The 24107-nt window shown below is 39.9% G+C and overlaps 1 protein-coding gene across 1 annotated transcript in view; it reads right to left on the reverse strand.

The window, feature by feature from the left end:
- Nucleotides 1-23015: 23015 nt before the first annotated feature.
- The window catches only part of Hs6st3 (heparan sulfate 6-O-sulfotransferase 3), a 714213-nt gene continuing 713121 nt past the window's right edge, over nucleotides 23016-24107 (reverse strand). Inside the window, exon 2 of the mRNA XM_059273200.1 lies at nucleotides 23016-23724. Coding sequence (XP_059129183.1) covers nucleotides 23016-23724 — 709 coding nt within the window. The remainder of the gene's footprint in view (nucleotides 23725-24107) is intronic.

The following is a 24107-nucleotide window of genomic DNA, read 5'->3' on the forward strand; positions in this document are numbered from 1 at the left end:
ACCAGTCCATGGACTGCATCACATACAATGGGCAGGGCCCTCCCACACTGACCACTAATTAATGCCCTATAGGCTTCCCTATCTTATTGAGGCGTTTTCATAATTGAGGCTCCCCCCTCTCTGAAGACTCTTTTTTGTGTCAAGTTAATGTAAAACTAGCCAGCAGAGTAAACCACTACAGGCCAGGACACATGCAAACCTCCAATTGTAAGGCCCACAATGTTGGACTTTTGTGAGGAAGTGTACTTATTTGCTAAAAAACAAGAGAGAATTAAATGACTTTAGGGTGGTAGACAATCTTATTTTCTCCTTATTTTAATTTAAGGAGAGTAGCGAGACCATTTGGTATTGACACAATACCATCAAACAGAGGTGTCAGTCACCAAGTTCCTGGACCAGAGCTCTGTCAGGGTGTCCCACTTGACTTCTGTTTGCATTTCTTTATATCTATAGTTTAGTGTGTATGTTATTGTATTGTTTATAAAAATAAAAAAGAATGTTTAACATTATACCTTTCCTTCTAGCTTATGTAGCCCATAGAAATGAATGTCAGTCATCTACTTATCTACTTGGGGTTCTTCTTCCACTTGCTACCTAGAAGACTTGAAGCAGACTCAAACATGCTATGTAGTAGAAGAGTTAACAGTGAAACTAGGCCAGAGACTGAAGAGCATGGACAGGGTAAGCAGATGCTTCCACATCCCTAAGAGCAGCTGATGACTTGTGTTGAGACGTGACTTTGTTGTGAAATTTGGAAGGGACAAAAAACACACCAGCTTCTTTGAGAATACAATGCATCTGATAGGTAGATAATTGTGTAGGTGAAGTGTCACTCTACAGATTTATGACTAGGATAGGTGTGCAGCAAATCCATAGCAGCATTTAGTTCTCCTTTGGTGCATACACTCCTTGTCACACTGCCTGCAACGATTATCAATTGGTCAGGGTCTATAATCACTTAGGGGTCAAACATGTATTTGTGACTAAGTTTCTAGACTGGGTTAATCACGGTTAAAAAAAGAGCCATCTTAAATGCGGGTGACACTATTCCTTGGGCTGGAGGCCTAGGCTGAATGAAAAGGAGAAAAAGAGCTAAGCACCTGTTTTCAGCTCTTTCTGCTTCTTGAGTACAAATGCAATGTGATTATCCATCTCAGCTCTTGCTGTCATGCCTTCTCTGCTACGATGTCTGCTCAAACTCTGATCCCCCTTTCCTGAAGTTGCTCTTTTCTTGTATTATGTCACAGCAATGGTTAAGTAACTAATATGCCACTTTTGTACGTAGCTTACTCTCACACAAGAGGCAAGATCTGTTACATGTTAGTTGAGAGCATTTTGCAACATGACCTGAGCCAAGGATTTTATTCAGTTGCATTCATCTTGACAATCCTTTAGAGTTTACATTCTCAGAGAGTGGAAATGTAGCGATGAAGACAGAGTTCCTAGGCATTTACATTTCAATGGAATTCTTAGAAATCCATAAATTTGCATATATCTAGAAGAGGCCAGCTGTTTGAAAGACTGAGAGACACATTTCATGGTTATCAAAGGAGATTATCACAAATAGATACCAGCTACCTTTCCTACCTTCTTCAGCAGCCTCTTTCTCTAGTGCTCATCTCTAGGCCTGGGAAGGATAGGCTTTCAGCTCATTCTTCATAGATGAGGTGTACATGGACTGAACACAAATATCACTTGGCAGAACAATTTCACAGGTCACCTGGGCTCTATGGTCTTCCTTCAGCTCTAGATCTTCCATATGAGAAGATTCTGAGGGCCACGAAGAGTATACCTGATACCTGTGGCATATCTATTCATGTTTTTAGTGGCCTCCAGGACCCTCAACATCTTCCAGGATCAGCACATACCTCTTCCCAAGATCTCTCTGGTCTCAAAGACACTTATCCAAGGGATGTGTGTTTAGAAGTGGCATTAGTTATTTCTATAACTTTGGGCCTGATGTGTTCACAGACTTGAGGTAACTCTCCATATTAAAGGGTAGAAACAGGATAAGATCGGACAACTCCCAGAACTTCTATTGTAATTATGGTTCTCAGTACTAAAAAAGGTGGGTGGTCTTGTAAATAGGTCTTCTGGGAGACAATGATGGGACCAGGTGAGAGCTTGGCAGTGCCTATGCCTAAGATAGGTTTCTTTTTGCTAGCAAGGAGTTAACCCACCACACTTACCCGTTTCTGACTGCTTACAGAAGATTTGATCATGAAAGGCCAATGAGAGTGCTCAGGAGTCTGATTCTCCTTGTCTATCTAAATTACCATCTCAGAAGGTAAAGCAAACCAATTTACCTTGAGGCTTTCATCAAAGAAATCCATAGACAGTCGAGGAACCACATGTTAACAAGATAGTGAGTCCTGAAGTAGGAAAACAAACTAAAAAAGGCAAACTCAAACTGAAATGTTTTGCTTCATGATAAGCTCCTATTTAATGCAGGAGGAAAAAAAAAGTGAAGATAGCAGTAGGAGAAATATAGATATTCTGGTTAACCAAACATTAGGTTAGTGTTTCCTATTCTCAAGAATTAGATGTGGAAATGTTATAATTACATGAACTAAATCCATATCACTAACCTTAGTCACTTGGGTACACCGACTTATTTTGAAGTTGGCAATAAGTAGTTAGGTTCTCTTCAAAATTTAGTTGAGAGCAGGACACAGTTTCCCCAGTGGACCTGATGCAACATTTTTATGTTATAAGACAATTACACAAAGTCTTTTCATTTGGAAGAGCTGGAATTGTATTTACAGTCACTATCTTCTAAGACTTCATTTCTGTCTTTGTCAGTGTTATATTGCTGTGAAGAAACACCATGACCAAGGCAACTATTATAAGAGAAAACATTTGGTTGGATGCTTGTTTACAATTTCAGACGTTTAGTCCATTATCATCATGGAAGGGAGCATGGGAGTATGTAGGCACATGCTGGAGTAGTAGCTGAAGCACTCTGGGATTAGCATTGGCTTTTGAAACCTAAAAGCCTAAAAGCCCACCCCAAGTGACACACTTCCTCCAACAAAGCTATACCTCTTGATCCTTCTAATGTTCTTAAATAATGTCACACTCTGATGACTGAGCATTCAGTATATGAGCCTGGAGGGGCCATTCTTACTCAAACCACCATAATTGTTATGATGGTACCTGAATATCCAATGAAACTCTTCTCAACTGTGGTCATTGCACAGTGTGTAGTACACTAGATGCCTGCAATTCCTCCATTCTTCTTCTCATTCTCCTTTCTACACCAAATGAAGAAAATAACTCTGTCCTCAATCAATGTGGCTATTTATTATTATTACTTTTTTTTAGAGAAGACTTACTCTACAGAATGCCAAGGTCACTGGTGTCTTTTAGCTTCATATCATCTTGGTCAACTCCATCCTCATCAATCCAATGAATTACTCCATTGATTTTTCCCTATGCTGTAGGATAATTCTCCAATTATCCCAAATATAATACTTATATTACTTTCTGGTAAACCCACAATTAATAAAATAAATATAAAAGGCTCCATTGGGAAGCAAGGCGAGGCAGGCTGGACATCGACGTGGAAGATGGTGCTTAGAGTACAGAGAGCAGGAGGGGAACTCTGGAAACAGTGATACCAGGGTGGGTTGGAGTTGTTGCAGGAGACTACTTTGGGTAGTCCCATGAGCTCACAACTTATGGTGGAGTTGGGGGCTTAGAGGTTACAGATGGAAGGGTAGAGTCTTCTCAGGTAGTGAAAGAATATACAGTGAGTTCCAGCTTGGACAAATTGAATTGGAGGGGTATGAGGAAGACATTTGAGTTCATTAGTTCATAAGTAGGAATTTAGCCAGCACTGTCTATTTGATATCTATCAAGAAGTAGGTCATTATAGATTCTATGGAATTTGTTTAACTTAGTCAAAAAAAGTATTAGGCTCATTTTTCCATTGATATTTTTATCAACCTGATTCATTCATCAAATATCTATAATTTATCTGTATCTATCTTTCTTACTTCCTTCCTCTCTTTCTTTCTTTCTTTCTTTCTTTCTTTCTTTCTTCTATCATCTTAATAGATACAGCTATAGATGAATATAGATATACATATGTAGATAGATAGATAGGTAGATAGATAGATAGATAGATAGATAGATAAATGGATAATAGATGAATAGACCCTCCAGTATGCATCAGGTTCAGTGATATTAATGAATGATTGTAGCTAAAAGTTTTCCTGAGTCTCACCTAGTCCACAGCCACTCAGACCCCAGTAAACACACAGAGGCTTATATTAATTAAAACTGCTTGGCCATTAGCTCAGGCTAACTACTGACTAGCACTTACAATTAAACCCAGTCCATTTCTGTTCATCTATATGTCACCACATGTTCCATGGCTTTACCTGTGTGCCATTACATGCTGCTCCCTGGACAGTGGGCTGGTGTCTCCTGACTTAGCCTTTCACTTCCCAGAATTCTCCTTGTCTGTTTATCCCACCTATATTTCCTGCCTGGCTACTGGCCAATCAGCATTTTATTTATCAACCAATCAGAGCAACACATTCACAGCACACAGAACATCCCACAGCACCTCCCCATTTCTGTCTTATCAAAAAGGAAGGGTTTAACTTTAACATAGTAAAATTACATATAACAAAACAGTAATCAAGCAAGAATTACAGTTATAATATCTAGTCTATTTGTATTTGGCAAAATTAAAGAAAATATTCTATCTATCCTATATTTATGAGTCTAAAGCTTTATATCTAATTTATCTTTTATCATAATCAAGGAAAAGTATAACTATCTAGTCTTCAACTACATCAAAGACCTCAGAAGGATACAATATTATCCAAGTAAACAGGAAATGCATTGTACACAACTTCCAAATATCTAGAATGACAGAGACAGCTGGCTGCCTGAACAGTTACCTAAAGTTCTTCTGCAATGCTGGGGCATCTTTCTTCAGCCTATAGGCCTAGAGTCTCTCAGTCACTTCTCTTTGTGTCCTGTAGAATGTCTGGCAGTTTCTTCTGTGAAGTAGGAACCTAAAGGAACATCTCGCCTTGCAAAGTTCAATGGTCACCTTCCTATGTGTCCTGCATGTCCAGTCAATACAACATTTTGTCAAGTAGCCCAGGCAAAAACAGTTTCTTGCCCAAATGGCTATTTTTGCCAAGAAGAAGATAAACTCCATATAGAGTGTCTTTGATGCCCATCCTCCTCTCTGAAGTAAATCAGTGCTGCCAGAAGAAGTTGTGTCTCACTGTCCAGAAAGTCTAAGTTTTTAAAACATTTTAAATGCCATATTCTGTAGGCCTTTGAAGTGTTTGAAGATTACCTACCTAACTGAATTATATCTTTGTATATCTAGAAAACTTAACATGACTATATGTCTGACTATCATAGAAGACTCATTATTAATCTGTATTTCTTAATTATCCTTTACAATTTAAATGAGTTACATAAACATAATTCCTTAAACAAGAGTAGAAATATATATATATATATATATATATATATATATATATATATATAGCATAACAAAATCAACTCTAAATTTGTATGTATAAACTAAAATCCATAGCAATGTAAGACATTTTAAACAAGTTGTTGCTCTTTAAAAGTAGATTCGGGGCTGGAGAGATGGCTTACTGGTTAAGAGCACTGACTGCTCTTCCAGAGGACCCTGGTTCAATTCCCAGCACCCACATGGCAGCTCACAACTGTCTGTAACTCCAGTTCCTGAGACCCAACACCCATGGCAAAACACCAATGTATGTGAAATAAAAAATAAATAAATTTAAAGTATTTTAAAAAATCTTTAAAAAAAATAAATTAAAGTAGATTCATCAATCTACTCTTTTATCCTATCATATCTGTATTCTACATTTCTATACCATATCCTCCTTTCTGCTTTTAGAAAGAGATTGACTATGACCGATAACAATTTGCAGCCAACAATCTAAACAAAGAAAAACATCCATAATCTATTTTCTGGGAATGTGGGTGTAGTTTTCTAGGTTACTTCCTGCTGATAAAGGGCACTGTATTCTTATGGGGATGCTGAGAAAATTAAGAATTATGGTTAAGTCCTGACTGGAATAGTCTGTGATGTTGTATTTTTTGAGCCAGTCACCTTGAAGCTTTTGGATGTTGAAGCATCTGGGCCTTTCAGGGGGGGTCTTCCTTGGAAAAATTATATGAGCCTGGAAGCAATCCACAGGTTCTCATCTTCTGTGGAAACAAAAGCAGAACCTCTTTTCCAAAGCAACATATCCCTAGACATAAATTTTGAAATCGAGATACCTTTAAAATATACATGTTGATTTAATTCAGTAGCTTTTACAATCAAATGTCTCTCTGCAGTTAAAAATCCTAAAGATAACACAATCCAGATTCTCTGTGTGATTTCCATCTTTATGTGGCTTATTTTTTATATTACTTTTACTTTTTCTTTAAAGACTTTATTTTTTAAAACTTTCTATTTCTTTATATAACTGTCTATGTCCCTTTTCCTCTCTCTTCCAAGCCTATATACATTTTTACACACATTATAAACCATTTAAAGACTTGTTCCATCTGAATCTGCCTTATTGTGTAACTATTGCTTTAAACTGCAGTGGCTAGTACTGAAGCAGAAGCCTTGGCTGCTGACTCCACTTGTTTCAGCTTTCCAACATGGCAGTGGTATGTTTACTGCCAGCTCTGGCTCTGGGAGCCATGTGTACCACCAACTCTCAGAAGCAGTGAGTCTATGCCTCCATCAAAGCAGCATATAGCCCAGAAACCTCTTTTTTTTCCTTTGAGCAGCAAAAGCTATATCCACCACACACTATGTTGTGTGGCTTGCAGAAACTTCTGTGTACTCAGTGGGAATGTGCCATGCTGTAGCTCCAGCTGGCATGCAGTGAACCCGCCATAGAGTAGTAGCTCAAGCTTGCATGTTGTGGCATCTCGCTGCCCACATGAAACATGAAGCAGGAACCTGTTTTTTGTTCTATTTAGAATTGCTTATTAAGTATTCTCAGGTTTTTAGGTGGAAACTCAAGCCATTGGGTGCCATTTGTAGCTAAAAATTTTTCTGTGTCTCACCCAGTCCACAGCTGCTCAGACCCAAGTAAACACACAGAGGCTTGTATTAATTAAACTGCTTGGCCATTAGCTCAGGCTAACTACTGACTAACTCCTACAATTAAACTCAGTCTATTTCTATTAATCTATATGTCACTACATTTTCCGTGGTCTTACCTGTGTGCCATTAAATGCTGCTCCCTAGATGGTGGGCTACTGTCTCCTAACTCAGCCTTCCTCTTCCCAGAATTCTCCTTGTCTGTTTATCCCACCTAAATTTCCTGCCTGGCTACTGGCCAATTAGTGTTTTATTTATCAACCAATCAGAGCAACAAATTCACGGCATACAGAACATCCCACAGCAAGCAATGAACATTTAGAAGTTATCCTTCATTTTTAGGATCTTCAACCTTTGCTACAGAATCAAAGATGGCAAGGAGGCCTCTGATCTTAGGTCCTCTAGGATTAGCATCTAGACTTAGGCATGTGCTGGATGTCAGGATGATGAGCTGGTGTGAAGTAACTTGGAGAAGACAGCCTTTGGTCATGGTACAAGGAGAAGGGAAGACTAAGCTGAAAGGGTCTAGTAGGGAGCATACACAGATGAAGACTAAATTGTCTTCAGGCTCATGCAGTTGAGAGCTTGAATGAGGTTGTTCTAGGGGAAGAGACAATAGTCTTTGCCAGGGTCCAGCTTCTGAATCATGAAGGGATTACTGAAAACATTCAAAGTAGTTTTGCTCAGATAGACCTTATTCTTTTAGCTTTGAATTTAATACTGACAATGCCTAATGAATGTTTTGGAAAAGGGAAGGGACAACTCTCAAAAATAAACAAAAGAGGGAAGTAATGAAAAGATTTAAATTGTGATTTAGAAGGGGGTAAAGACATTGTGGAATTTCTACCCTTGCTCTACTGAGTCATAGATTAGTGAGTTCAATTAGTGCATCTGGGTGTGGGTCATCCACTGGGGTATGGGAAACCTACCAGTGATCACACTGCCAAAGAAAAGTGAGTCTCCTTTTTCCAGCAGCCTTCAACTGCCAACAGCTCCTCTGTGAGGAGTCTGGCCCCATGATCTCCTCCATCCTCCATGCTGAGATTTTTGACTGGCTTGATTTTGTACAGGTTTTATGGAGGAACCACAGCTGCTGGGCGTTCACACATGCAGCAGTCATGCCCCATCCAGAGGACAGCATCTCACTGCTCTCCTCTCCATCCAATAGGCTTTAAGAAAATTAGAAATGATGCCAAAGTGTGCGGCATTATGGCATGACCGTGAATGCATCACACGTCTTTTCTAAATTGCTCAGATCTCACTTAAGAATAGCTGTGTCTCTTAGGCAGTGAAGTAAATGAAGACATCAGCAAAGACTGAGATAACACTTATGTTCTGCTTCTGTCTTCAGGTGGGGAGCTACAAGGGTAGCAAGGGATCGTAGGCTGTGACACATAGCTGTACATATGAAAGCAACCATTAGCAGCAGCTTCTCAGAAGAACAGTTACACATATGCTTCCGCTTAAAACTTAACTGGCAGGCTTCCTGGGAGTGATGCCCTGATTTGCAAGGATTTAATGACTTCTTGTCATCTAACACCTGCAGAGAGAGACAAGCACAGGAGGGCATTAGCACCTGGCAGTGCCCTAGATAAAGGAAACACCCTGGGTTTCTGAAGGGACTATCTTTCCTGCCCAGGAAAAGTTTTCTGTTCTAATTCTATGTTCATTGTCACCACAGTGTTAAAATTACCAGTGATCTTACTCAAAAATAGTTTAAAATTATATTCTTCAATTAAGAAAAAAAAATCACGGTATCTATTATCAGAGATTTCTTCTTCATTTTCTTTGTGTATACTACAATGAGTTTGGCTGGTCATAAATTAACCTTGGAAACAGTTGCATTTCTGCAGTTCTGATAAAATTTTCATTTCTTTATTATTTTTCCGCCACTGAGCAAACATTATTCACAGGAACTGCTGACATCCTGAAAGCAAGCTGTCTCCACGGCTTTCAAACACTAATTTGTGAGGTCTTAATTTCCTCTTCATCTTCACGTCTTCTTGTTTCACATGCAACAACTGTTTGAATAATTTAAATGATCAGATACATGCGAGCATTTCTCAGAACCATGAGAACTTTGGCTTTGAGTAACGCAGTGTTTCCAGCTTAGGATAGCAGACTTCAGTTGCTGATTATTTACCATCCTACCTCTGTTTGTTACAGATTTGGTGTTAAGGAGCATAATATAATAATTATTATATATCACAACCACAGTAATGGTATGACTCTAAAGTCACGGATTATTTGGAACTTAGAGGCGCTATTACAGATACACAATTAGAAGTAGGGAAAAAAAGTATATATATCCACACATCTTCAAATCACATGAAAATCAAGCTGATACGTTGCATTGGTAACATTGATTCCAAAGAAATCATTGCCTGTCTCAATAGAAAATAAAACAGAAAAGAAGCATAAGCAGAAAGAAAAACACAGAAAGCCAGGCATTTAAAAATCTTAATAATCATCAATAAATACATTGATACTTGTAGCAACTTTCAAACTAAAAGACAAATATTCCATATCATGTGAAAAAATTAAACTACATATTCATTGTTTACTAGCGAGTTCCAGGAAAGGCGCAAAGCTACACAGAGAAACCCTGTCTCGAAAAACCAAAAAAAAAAAAGTTTAAAATAAAACTAAAATTGAATATAGTTCAGTGATAGCAAATTGGCTCAGTGTGTGCAAGGCCCTTTCTTGACTCCCAACACTGCAAAATGAAAGCAATACCAATAAAAAAGTAAGAGAAAAATTTAAGACAAAATGGTGTTAAATGATACAAAAGATAATTTTATATTGAGGAGTCATTTAATTAATAAATGCTGTGGAAGTGATAAACACCAATAGTTGATTAAAGTAAATAAGCTAAAAACAGTCATGAATTAGTAGATCCCTCAATTATAGTTGAGAAATCTTTGTCTCTGATTTGGTACACTTATATACATGCATAAATGTGTGCTGTGATTCATTCTTAATAGAATTAAAATGATTTGATATAGAGATGTATAGTATACTGTTATGGGTTGTGTAACTTTATATATATATATATATATTTTAGGTGACTCTGTGTAAAACTTAATAAGGTGATATGACAATAGATACACTTTTCAGGCATGATTGAAGATGTTAAAAGAATGTATCACATGCAATGCTCCAAAAGAACCTCAATATAGTCCAAAAATGAAAAGTTATACAAGTAGTGATATTTGAACCTAGTGTATTAGTTAAAAGTAAAAAAAATCAAACCAACTTAGTTTCAAAATAAAGGAAAAGGATGGCTAACAACAGCACATACTGGGATAAACTTTGATAGAAAATTAATATGAAAATAAAATGCGAACAAAAACACACAAGGTTAGTCATTAAGAAATATTTGAAATGGATATTTCAAATGAAATATAAAAACTAAGAAATTGAAGAACATTAAGCTGATATAAATGTAAGATTGATCCAGTGCTTCTACTATAGACATCAGTATGGATATTGGTCAGAAAAATGAAATTAGAGCCAGCAGATGATCTCACTATTCCAGTCTCGAGAATATACCTGAGGAGTCTAGGTCAGCATACCATCCAAGTAGATTGCAGAACTATTAACATCAGCCAAGTTACAGATTCAGTCTAGGTGTCTATCAATAGATGAATGGCTAAAGAAAATCAAGTTTTACACATATGTAAAACAAAAAGAAATAATGTCATTTGTAGGAGACATGGATGGAATTGTTAAGCCTGATATTAAACAAAGTATCTCAGATCCAGAATGACAAATAACATACATTTTTTCCAATATGAGGAACCTAGATTATTCTCTCTCTCTCTCTCTCTCTCTCTCTCTCTCTCTCTCTCTCTCTCTCTCTCTCTCTCTCACACACACACACACACACACACACTCACTTACTCACTCACTCACTCACTCACTCACTCACTCATACATCTGACCTGAGTGCTTTCAGAGGACCAGTGGGAGCCAGAAGGGTGGAAAGGAAAGGGTGGAATGGTATATTAGGGTATAAAATATACTCGAGATCAATAGCATTGTAAAACTCATCACTTTGTACAAGCACTATACATTTATAATAAAATGTTTTTAAAGGGAAAAATTTAGATTTGAAATGAGAAAATAAAAAGTTAGTACATATATGAATAGTAAAAGGAAAATGTCATTAGAAGGAATGAATATGAAGAGGAAGTTTCATGAAAAAGGTGAAGCAACTTTAAGAAACAATTGAGAGTTAACTAGGAAAAATCTAGAATCTAGAAATGGAAAAAAACCCAGACAACAAAAGGACAGATTAAAATGTAAGAGCAGATACTTTCCTGGTAACTTGACCCACTGAGTTATCCTCTTTGAGCCATAAAAAAGTAGAAGTGTAGGATAAAATATGTTAAAATAACTTCTCAAAACATAGCTGAGTCCAAAAGACAGCAAGGTCCATGTCTAAGCTCCAGAACCAAGAGAAAACCCAGGCAGAGGCTATGGAGGCCAAGCTAGTGTACTGCAGAGCAGAGTCGGGATGAAGGAGAGCATGTGGAAAATACCTGCTGGGGAACCCAGGAGGCAGGAGAAGGCACAGTGAGGAGGCAGGGGGAACCAGGATGCTTTTTACCAGAGTTATCAGTTGCTTCCTTCAACTGGATTTTGCTATTATGGAAGCATTTTCAGTGTGGTCTGACTCTTCCGAGAGTGACGATAGTGTGGGGAAGTGTCTCTGGGTGAGGACAGAGCTTGGATAGAGACTCACCCAGAACCTTCAGCAAATAGCAATCTTGGGAATGATGGATGATTCCATCAGTCCTGGGACAGTTGGAAGGCTCTAGAGTGACCCATACTATTTTCTTTGATTTAAGGGTGGATCTTTTTTTTTTTTCTCTCATAAATCTTTTTATTTTGACAATATTAAATGCTTTCTTTACAAGTTTTTTTTAAACATGCTGTTAAAGCAGCCCACTGTCTTCTCTATAGAAGGCGATAATATGGATATGCTCAACATGGTGACGGATGCCTGCAATTGCAATGCTTTTGAGGCTGAGGCAGGAGGATTACTGGAAGTTTAAGGCCAGCTTGTGCTGTATAGTGAGTTCTAGGCCAGCCTGGACCACTTAGTAACAACAACAAAACATAGAGATGCTCTGTAAGTATAGACATGTTCACTTTACTGACACTTATATTCATGGAAAATTAGAATTAAAATTACTAAAAGATAAGAATGGTAAAATTACATCCATCTATTAAAATTATGTTCCATAGCATGGTTAAGATTTTAACATTTGCATTTCCACTGCATGAATTATATGATGCCAATTTTCTAAGACACATATTATTTAAAATTTTGCTTTAATTGCTACTACATAAAAATCTGCAAGGAAGTAGATAAAAACAATCTTAGACTCTATAATCTATGGGTTCTAAATACCTTGTGTTTTCCAAATTATCTAACATATCCATAAAATTAACATTATTTATAAAATAAATTATATCGGACTATTTTGTTTTTATCAATTCACAAATTTATATTCTATATAATTATACTGAAAGATTTTCAATAAATTCAACATTTTTTTTCAGTTTTATTTTTGGCACTATAATAAGCCCCATCATCACTATTTTATATTCTATGGTTTTAAGTTACCCATGGTTAATGCTACTCATAAATATTAAATAGTGTCTTTGTAACATAATCATATAGTCTAGTGTCAGAACACAGTCCAAGAATGGAGTTGTGTGAGGGGAATTCTGAGTGCTTGTGAGAAAATTCTGAGAAAACAAGACAAGAGTTTTGTGACGTCAGTTTCTTAAAAAACATGGAAGTGTTCTAGGAATGTGCTTTTGTGACCCTCCTGGGGAAGCAAGTAGGAGTAAGTTTACTTCAGATTATTCATTACAGCTGGCTATTGTTATTTGTTTATATGCCTCTGTGGAAAAATATGCTTTTTCCACGTGCAGTTTATCCTTGTGATTATATGCAGCTTGAATTCATAAGAGCTTTACACAGGTGACCTTTCTTAACCCTTAGGGTATAAATTGTCTGATGCTCTGAATAAATTTAGTTTATTGTGTGAGACTTTAGTCCACCTCATTTTTAGGCTCCATTCTCCCAGGTCTCCATGCTTTTAGAGTGGTAAACAGTCTAGTACTAGTGGGTAACCATGAGGAATAGAAAGAGCACCCCCCCACACCCCCCCTGCTTGGAGGCTGCTAGAGCATCTCTGAACAAAACTCCATAAGGAGGTATTGTTCTCTGGTATTAATATTTTGTTTAATGATTCTGGCTTCTAGGGACAGGAGTATCCAGCCATGCTGGATATTTTCTGTCTGCTTTTGGTTTTGTATTTTTTCAATTGCATTTTTTTTAATTGACTTACAACATATTAGATTTCCATTGAGTTTTTGTGTACTCTTCATTTTGGCCAACCTTTCCTGTTCACTCACTTTTGTTTCTTATATCCCTCCATCCTTGTTTAAACATTTACACTCCAGTACACAATGCATCTTTGTTGTAATACAGAAAGAAACCAAGCTGGGATTGAGCTGGAAACTTCTGTGCTGCCCATCTTTCATAGCGCATAAAATTTTACGCAGGCTACTGGAAGAGAAAAGGTATCATTGTCCTTACCCAGCTATGAACCCTACAAACTACCATGCCAATTTATCAGGCAAGAATTTCCCAGTGGTATAATAATGGCACAGCTGTCACAGGGTGGCCTGCCCCTCTCTGATTGCATTTGTGGCCCATTCCACAAAAGGTAATCCACGCCTACTACTTTGATGTTGTTGTTGTTTGTTTTTAAACAGGGTTTCTTTGTGTAGCCCTGGTTATCCCAAAACTTGCTTTGTGTACTAGGTTGACCATGAACTCACAGAGATCCCCCTGCTTCTGACTCCCTAGTGCTGGGATTAAAGGCATGTGCCAACATGCCTGGCTACAAGCCCACTACTGTAAATCCAGTCAAAAGATGACTCCTGAGAAGTGGGCCCCAGAGGAAACTTACTACTATTGTTCAGCTAAATTGAAACAGCACCAAACTGCCTTCTCAATAATTATGTTTATGCCCATAGATGATTGCCATTTTCTGTCTTCATCAGACAAGTGCCTCTTTGTAATGAACGGCAGTGACTGTGGAAACACATGGCTTCTCAAGTTTCTGGGAAGTGATTGGGTGTTCAGCCCTAAACAATGTATTTATTTCACCTTCGCTAATTCTATAAAAGGGATGGAAAAGTAGCTAAGATCTAGAAGATAGGGAAAAGGGCTAGGAAATGCTATTTTGGGGGGCATGACACAGCTGTTGAGGTCATGTTCTCACAGGAACTCTGGTGGCCTGTACTGGGCCTCAGCAATCAGGTATGCACCAGTAAGGGCACTGTGAGGCTGAACTTCTGGCTGCTGGGTGACTCTGGAAGAGGGGCGGCCATTGTCTTTGCTTGTAGGTTCACAATCAGGTCCACAGGGTACCAACCGGAAGTACTAAGCCCCTGATTACACATATGGCTCTTACTAAATTCAGTGGGTCATAAAACAAGTAAAATGTCACAAATGTGGAAAGCAGACTTATCAGGAGGGGAAAGAGGCTTGATACGGAGGAGAGAAGATAATGGGGTGTTGCTATGGAATAATGCTTTTGTACACTGGTTTAATAAAATGCTGATTGGCCAGTAGCCAGGCAGGAAGTATAGGCAGGATAAGCAGACAAGGAGAATTCTGGGAAGAGGAAGGCTGAGATACCAGCCTGCATCCAGGAAGCAGCATGTAATGGCACACAGGTAAAGCCACGGAAAACGTGGCGACATATAGATTAATAAAAATGGGCTGAGTTTAAGTGTAAGAGCTAGTCAGTGGTAAGACTGAGCTAATGGCCGAGCAGTTTTAATTAATATACGCCTCTGTGTGTTTACTTAGGGGACGCGAGTGGGAAAGATTTGTTCTGACCGCGAGCCGGACACAGGAAACCTACCAGCTACAGGATGTGGGGTATGAGAATATCCAGAACATATTACATACATGCATGAAATTGTCAAAGCACATACTTAATGAAAAATATTGAATAGAAAATTCCAGAAATAAACACTTCATTAGATTTAAATTGTATGCCCTTCCCAGCAGTGTGGTGAGGTCTTGCTCCCGTTTTGTCTTTCCTGGGATATGAATCATCGCGTAAGTGCATCCATGCCATGAACACTATCTTCCCATTAGTCACTTGGCTGTGTTAGTTACAGTTCTCATTGCTCTGACAAAAGTAGAAACTTAAAGGAGGAAGGATTTGTTTTGGCCAATGACTTGAAGGCCCAGTTCATCCTGGCAGGAAATGCATGGGCTCTGGTGTGGCTCTTACCTGTGTAAAGAGGCTTGAGCACATCTGGGTGGACCAAGGAGAAGAGAAAGCATGTTCGGCAGGTACTCAGCTGCCTTTCTCCTTTTCCACTTTTTGTATAGCCTGGGACCTAAGCCCATGAGATGTTGATGCTCACATTTCAGATGGATCTTGTTTTAGTTAATCCTCTGCAGAAGCATCTCACAGATATGTCCAGAGATGTGCCTCTTGGCTCTTGGCATTCTTGCTCAGTCAGGTTGACATCATATTAGGCATCTCAGTTATCAGACCCACTATATTTGTATCTTGGTACTGGGCTCAAGTAACTCTTATTTTACCTAATAATGGGCACAAAGATCAAGTAGTGGTCCTGACAATTTTGAAATGTCAAAGAAAAGATGTATAATGCTTTATTTAAGTGAAAAAAATGAACTGGGTGTTGTCATGTACTCCTGTATCCTAGTACTCAAGAGGTCACGGCAGGAAGATTGCCTAGAGTTCAATACTAGCCTAGGATATATAACAAGATCCTATCTAAAAAAATATAGTCAACAACAATGAAAAATTCAAGGTGAAAGTTGGTCACTGAGATCTACAGTAAGAATAAGGTATATGTGTAATTATCATCTACTTGGAATCTCCAGTCATAACTGCTAGGATAAGGGGTATGTGGTGGGAAACTAATGTATTTCTAAGATAAATAAAGGACATAAACCTTAGAGTCTAGGTTTTTCTCTTAGATTAGGTTTCCCTGAAAATTTGCAAAAGCCGTGTGTGTGTGTGTGTGTGTGTGTGTGTGTGTGTGTGTGTGTGTGAGAGAGAGAGAGAGAGAGAGAGAGAGAGAGAGAGAGAGAGAGAGAGAGAGAGAGAGAGAGAAAGAGAGAGGTGGGGGACCTATGAGTATGCATGTGTCTGTGTGTACATCTCTGTGTCTGTGTATGTGTGCTAGTTAGTGTATGATTCTGTGTCCAGAGAGCATGAGATTATGTGTGTTTAATTTCCACTGTTTTCTGGAACAGATCTTGTGGCTCTTTCAGCTGTTAGAAAGCCTCCTGCATGATTCCCACTAAAGGGGATTTGGTCAAAGGACATTTCTCACCCATAAGCAAGGCAAGAATCTACAGTTTCACTTCCATGACAGAAAAAGACAAAGACAGTTGTGTTACTCGAGGGTTTTGTAAATGAGGGAAATTTTGCTACCCTGGAATTTCAGTCCTTGTCACATTATAGGAACTAGTTATTTTGAGTCTTAGCCACATCACAGATTGAATGAGTGAAGAGACCCTCCTTAGCCTCTATTTTTTATTTTTTATTTCTCCTCTGCTCCGGCTTCCTCCTTTCTCTTTGATGGGCTCCTCGGGTCCTCTTCTACCACCCTTGATTCCCTCTCTCCAGTTGTTTCTCTAATCTTCACCTTGTATCCCCCCCTCACCAGGAATTTTTGTGGCCAATTCGATTTTAAGGTACTAAAGGCAGGTGGAGAGTGAGAGATGTAGAGAAGCACAGCTTTAGAAGTTGATGTGTTTGAGAGCCTGTGAAAAGTTCCCTGACCCACCAGAATCTAAATGGTTCCAGTCCTCACATTCCTTGTCTTTTGTGGCTTTTACGATTTCAAATTCAATAACCACATTTGTGTCCATAGCGTGAATTTCTTGAATTTGACTAAACTGATCCTGTGGATTTGATTCCATAAATGCCTTGAAGTATTCAAATAATTTTTTCCATTTAGTATCAAAGTCTGACAAAAACACCAGAAAAATAATTATTCTTGACATCACAACAGTTTAATATGTTAACTTATTCATTAAATTTTGTGCTTCACATCAATGGGAATCTCAGTTCTACAAACTATCATTTTTTAAATAGCAATAAAGGTTGGTAATGTCACAATATAGTCTCCTAATAACCAAGTTCATACATACTGCACAGAAACAAAAGAAGAAACACCTCCTAGAAGAAATAATTTGCATCTATTGAATAACTATCTTACATCTAGAATGGGGCACCAGATAAAGATTTAGATTTTTCTAACATTGATTTGATACATTAAAAATAGAAGAAGAACAAAATGCAAGCAAAATCCAGAAAGTACTTCTGGAAGAAAACTCTTGGTCATATGATTCAAACAAAGCATGACAAGGAGATGGAAGGTGTGGGATCATGGCTAAGTCACACAAAACTGCTTGTCAGGACATTGATTTCCCAGCAAGAGCTGAGGACTTTTAGTCCTGATCTCTGGCCTTTCCCACAGTGAGGCAGAACATAGATCTCATAGAGTCACCCTCAGTTTGCTGAAGGTAAACAGTTGCAGTCTGTCCTGTGGATACTGAAGAAGACAGGCTCCAGAAACACCTTCATGTCAGTGTCTGCAAATTCAGCATTCCAGTGTTCCATCAGGCTACCCCCAGTCCTTGCCGAGAAGTGCAGAGGCTTGTAAGCATTCTAGAGTTCACAACAGGCCAGGCATCAGGGCTCTCAGCACTGCTGCAGAGAGGTCAAATCTGATGACAGACGGTGAAGATGGGTCCACGGCTATTGTATCCCAGAGGAGACAAAACTCATAATTCCCCTACTTGCCTAGGAGGACTCATTGAGTTTCAGAGAATTCACTCAGATGTGTCCTGGTGAATATGGTGAAAATGGAACTGACACTGGCTAGTGTCCAGTAGAGATAGAACAGGATAAGAAGGGAAGTCAGAAGTGTTGAGAGAAAGAACAGCTGCATGATCCCCAGAAGTCATGAACTGGGCAGCGTTGGTCACCTAAGCCAGCCCACCACCCAGCCTAGAGGCTTTCAGATGAAGTTCTGGTGACCAGCAGACACACAATAACAACCATGGAAAAGGAAAACCTAAAACCACAGCTGTGATCACATCCGAGTGTTCTTGCCTGTGTCAAAAACAGCTCTCTGTTTAGTCCAACTCTTCCTCCCTAGTCAACCTTCAGACCCCAGGTCTACCTGAGGCTCTAATTCTGCTTGTGGGTGTGTCCCGTCTTGTGCTTTTCTAAGTGGCTAGAAGAATTAAGTCACGTGTTTCTGGGCTACCTTTTATCCTAAGGACAAAAGCCATGTCTTGACCATTTTTCTGTATTCCACTATTGACTGGCACCTATTTCAACCATCTGTCTCTGGGTGGTCTGTCCTTCTGGGCCTACTGTCTTCTAGAGCTGCCCTACTGTCTGTAGTCCTCTGTGTCTTGTGTGACCCCATTTTGACCCTCTTCTCAGCCACATGACATGTCTGGTAAGGAATCAGATGGATTGTGTGAAGTTGTTTATTTATTACAGCTTAAAGCATTTCATCCTCCAGCAATGGGCAAAAGAATACCAAATAAAATATGAAATAACTGTAACGATATGCGGCTGATAAAATACCAGTGACCTGGGGAAAAAGTAGAGAGAGGGAGGCATTTTATGAGCAGAGGTTTTATTGATCAACCCTTAAGCTTTCCTAACAGGCAGCTACTGATTCTGAATTTCTTGAATGTTGTGTGTCCCATTGGAGTTGTAAGCTTATCCCCTCAGTCTCCGTGTTGGATAGTTTGAGGGTGGAATAGGGTCGACATCCAGCTAGAGGTATCTGAGTGTCTCCCCTGAATTCCTGTGCTTTTCTCTGACTCCCTTGTACCACTCTTTACCTTCACGGGGGGCAGAATTGAGAGTCTACTGGACCTGTCCATGGCATTTTCTAGGTCACTGCAGCTCCACAACAAGTGGAAGGAAGACAGAAATCAATAAAGATTTAGATTTCCCATTCTTGCAACTCCCAGTCCCAATACTGATGCCAAACAGAATATAGTGGTAGGAAAAGCTCCAAGGCCGAAAGACCATGGGCTCTGAGCAACTTCCTTGCAAATGAATGAGAACTGGTGTGTATGTGTGTGTGTGTGTGTGTGTGGGGTCTTCCAACATCTCTGAATCTTCATTCCAAATGATCAAATGTAAAAGAATGGAAATGCCAGTCAGTGCATAAGAATGTAAGGCAGGCCAAGTGAGATACTACACAAAATGTTGTGAAAAGCATTAAATGCTGACAGAGTGAATTTTAATCTCATCGTTTGTAAAACTGATGAGAAAATAAATGATACTGAAAAGGACTTGGCATTTTTTCTATTTCCTTTTGTTTGGGGGACTGGTAGTTTTCTATCAGTATTAATTTTCCACCATTTCTTTAACAATCGAGCTCCCTCCACTTATCAAGACACCCAACACTGAGAAATAAGACATTTTCTTGACTTCTCTGCAACTAGATGTGGCTGATGTCTTGACTCCAGCCAATGGCACGCGACTGTGAGCAGTACCTGTGATTCCTTGTGCTTCCACTCCACTGTCTCGAGTGAAAATTAGGTGGCTGTGGTTAGAGCAGACACCTTGAGCCAGGAGGTAGTTGCTATGTCTTAGAATGAAGAAGCAATAAGAGAGGATTAGTCCCTTCTCCATCCAGACTTTTAAAACTATTATGTTAATGGTCTGATCAAATGAAGATCTTTAGTTCAAATTGTTGATTAGGTTTTTGATAAAGAAACAAACACATCTTTATATTTTTCAGTAACTCATAATTTTTCTTAAGTGTTGTCAACATTGATTGGTGAAGTTATTAATTGTTTTCCCCAGTATCAAGAATAGGCCTCTAGTAAGCTGGAAGGAGACAAAAAAAGTGTCTGTCTTAGTCCATATCAAAATATGAACAAAATGTGTGTGACACACCACACACACACACACACACACACACACACACACACACACACACACACACCCATATGTACTCCAGTCCACTTTCTTCTGCTGCAACTGCCAAGAGTAGCGAGAAAACACCTGCCTGGGAATTGGAGAAGGACACAAGAAGTGGAATTATCTAGGGATTGTTTTTCCTGTCTATGTAGTTGGAGTCGATGTGGTTTGAGACCTTAAGGCTGATGAGTTCCCATGCATCCTTAGCTTCCTGTGTCTGCCACTGGCATCTCTTCCTGCAGCATCACCCAGCATGGAGCTGTGCAGTCAATTTTCAGAGAATGCACTATATCCCACCTCTCCATTTCTATCAAGCAGGACCCCGGGGATATGACAACTGTGATGCTTCCGAATGGAACTCTATGAGTGAGAGAGCCCATGCTAGTCTTTCCAATTCACTTAGCACTGGCCTGGGGCCAACACAGAGATGGTTTCTCCTTCTCACATCATTCTGTTGTCTGCTTCCAAGTGGAGGGAGGGTCACACATCCTACATTCAGCCTTGAGGTGGCGGAAAGCCTTTTGATATAAACTCTAAGATTCCAGAGGAATAATGTGGTGGTAGCAGGGCTGCCTCCAGGATTCCTTGCTAAAAATGTAAAGTGAGTTTAAAAGAATCAATCTGATGCTTTCTAGTCCATTTGAAAAAACACTGAGGTGTGTGTGTGTGTGTGTGTGTGTGTGTGTGTGTGTGTGTGTGCGTGCTGCATGTATGTGTGTGTATGTGTGTGTGTGTGTGTGTGTGCATGCTGCATGTATGTATGTGTGTGTGTGTGTGTGTGTGTGTGTGTGTGTGTGTGTGTATCAGAGTTGATGGCAGAGGCACAGTTTTCAGGTTTCCATTTTGGGCAGAACATTAGATCTCAATGACTGAATGTGTTCTTCTCATCCCTCTGCCCTTCCCCTTTTCCCTACCTCCTCTAGAGCAAATCATCATAAAGAGATACATGGATATTTTGAGAGGCTTCATCTCTACAAATGAAAAAAGCCATAATTAATTGTCCCACTTTAAATTTACTTTTGTGTGTAACTCAAAAATTATAGTTGCTAAAGAAGTCTTCCATCTCTCAGCTCACCAGTGAGAAAAGGATGAGGGAGGAACTCACCCTAAGGGAGAAGGACTCAGGATTACTGCAAGTGTAGACCTATCACTTTATACCACCTCTGTGGATCAGGAGCAAATACTTCAGCATAAGAACATCTGGCTTCTTCTATGATTGGCAGGAATATTTACCCTACATGGGAAGCGCTACATGAATATAGATCTTGCATCTGGCACAGTAAGAGAAACATCAAAGCTACTTCTCCATTGGAATCTACAAAAGATGCTAGGCTCCCTTGCATCAGTCCCTCCATAAACATTGGGAGATGATGGCCTTTCAACCCCAGAGAGAACATTCTGAAGGCTGAGAAGTGGCTTGTATAAAGCTGGCTTAAACATCAAACATATAGGACATCAATTAAATAGGTGTTCCACTCTGATTTCTGGGTCTCAAGCCTTTGGCCTTTAGCTGCTTGAAAGGATTGATCTTACAAACATGTTGTAAAACTTTCTACTCACTCTGCTCCTCCACTGAATGTGAGGCAAAGGCTTTCTACTCCCTCCTTCCTGTCCCTTTCCAGAAGTGTCTGTTGTTGTGGCTTGGGAAGGGTAAAACCAAGAAACCTAGGGCAATGCAGCATATTTTTGGTCCAGTTTTGTATGCTGTAGTTTGGTTCTCTGGTTGTAGCCATGGAACAGGCAATGATTGTGTGGGAAGACAGCAGTTTAAGCACCCTGTAAATGTCAGATGCAGCGTCCTTCTGAACTGATATAACTGTCTCATGAATGCCATGCTGCAGCTCCTGGCCCCACTCATATATTGATCTGGGATGTATTGTGTGTCCTCATTGGTTCAGCTCCTGTACTTTAACTCAAGATTTTTGAAAACATCTTTTCTTCTGTGATAGCAGAATTTCAAACCTGGCTGAGAAGGTGTCTGCCCCACAAAGGCAAGAGTCTGACATTTTTTTAATGTAACAACTAAGGTTCTAAAGCTGGCTTAGAAATGGAGGTTTTCTTCTGCTTTCTTTGCTCTCATTCTCCTAATTTTTAAAAATTTATTCTTTACTTGGAGGATTAACACTGATAAAGTGTAATCTCCTTAGTCATTACTAAGTCCCATCAGTGTTTATTTCTCAGGGTCATAACCAACCCTACCTTGTGTTCACTCCCTATCCCCTAAAAGACCAAGTGGACCTGTGGCTTAGGGCTCTGATGTCAGAGTTTGTAGGCTAAGAGTCTCTAGTTATGGTCAGTATTATGGTAATCTTGTTTAAAACCATCTGCAGAGACAAACCATGTTATTCATGATTTAAACCTCATGTGAACAGTTCCCAAATTCAACAGAGTGAGAAGGGTCATCTAAGGGCAGAAGGGTCTTTCTTTCTTTCTCTAAACAGACCAATGGTCTATTAGGTGCACTGTGATGAATTCAGCAGAGCATACAAGCCATGGTTTTGGTTTTCCTGGGTACTTCTGTGGGCCTCAGGCTCCCTAATTGACCCACTGTGAGTGGCAAAGATACTATATACTATCTCCTTTCTGAGGCCTCTCTTCTGACCCCCTACAGTGGTCTGTTCAATGCATTTCCACCCCACTTATATCAGTGATCAGAAAATGTCTAGAAAAGGAAAAAAGAAAACAAGATGGAAAATTTCCAGTTGGATTGAAGACCAAGAGGAAGCAGACATTTGAATTAAGTCACACACAGCCAGAGATCCTCAGCCTGACCCAGCTTCCTTCTTCAGTGTAATCCAACAGCAGGACAAGGTGCCTGCTCATCTCCCCATCATGAAAAAGGAGCAGGCGGAGGGTCACCATCTCACCACCTGGCTGTTGTAGTCCTCAGTGACAGTCCCCTCTGTGGCCCCATCCTCTTTGGGCCATCGATGTGCTCGGTGTTCCCGCTGCAGCCTCCGCTCCTCACGCCTCTTCTGGCGGTCCCTCTGGTGCTCTAGCTGTTTGGTGTGGTGGTACCGTTGCTGGAAGAGATCTTTTGCATATTCATAAAGCTGCATGTCCAGGAAGTTCAACTCCTCGATGTGCTGACGGGCTCCCTCATTGATGTCCACATTGGAAGCCCGTGTGATGTTGAACTGTGTGAAAGGGGAGATGAACTTCAGGTTGAATGTCCTCTCAAAGAGAAACTGTGTCTTCCTCTGGAATTCCGTGAGCCCGAAGAAGGCCATGTTCTTCAGGTTGTTCTTAGCACTCTGCAACAGGATGGTATTGCGCTCACTCTCATTCATGAAAGTCAAGTTGTAGCAGCCCACCAGGCTGAGGTCAGCCAGCATGCGCACCTGCCGGTTGTTGGCCAAGTTGTAGCTGCAATCCATGAACTCCCGCAAGCTGACCCCAGACCAGTCATCCCCTGGGTAGCAAGTAGGCAGCTCATCCGGGGTGGGGCTCCTTCCATCACACATGTGGAGAGAGGTTTTCCATGTGGCCCCTCTCTGAACATGTTTCCATTCACTCAGGTAACGTGACACGGGGTCCCGCAACATAGTGATGTAGTAGAAATTCCTGGAAGAGATTAAAAGCGAAGGTCAGTGGTTGGCAATACACTGTCATTCTGAATCTGGTGTCTGTAGCAATGCCAGGTGGACGGGCACTACTGCTAAATGCTCAAAGGAGACCATTAGCCTGAATTTGCACTGACAAAGTGTGTGTGCTTGTATTCCTATCCTGACTTCGCGGACCAAGTGTCAATGCTAAGTTTATGGAGACTTTTCTACCCCATTGGATGCAGATGGGGTGGAGAGGAGCAATGAATCATTCATTCACTCATTCATTCACTCAGCAGTTAGTCACTAGTAAAGTACTGATGGATTTAATATGTCACATTTAGTATAAGCATAGAAGGTTTAAAAAAATACATCACCCATCTGAAGTAGGAAAGGTTTACC

This window comes from Peromyscus eremicus, chromosome 9 (assembly GCF_949786415.1).
Source record: "Peromyscus eremicus chromosome 9, PerEre_H2_v1, whole genome shotgun sequence".
Classification (NCBI taxonomy): Eukaryota; Metazoa; Chordata; class Mammalia; order Rodentia; family Cricetidae; genus Peromyscus; species Peromyscus eremicus.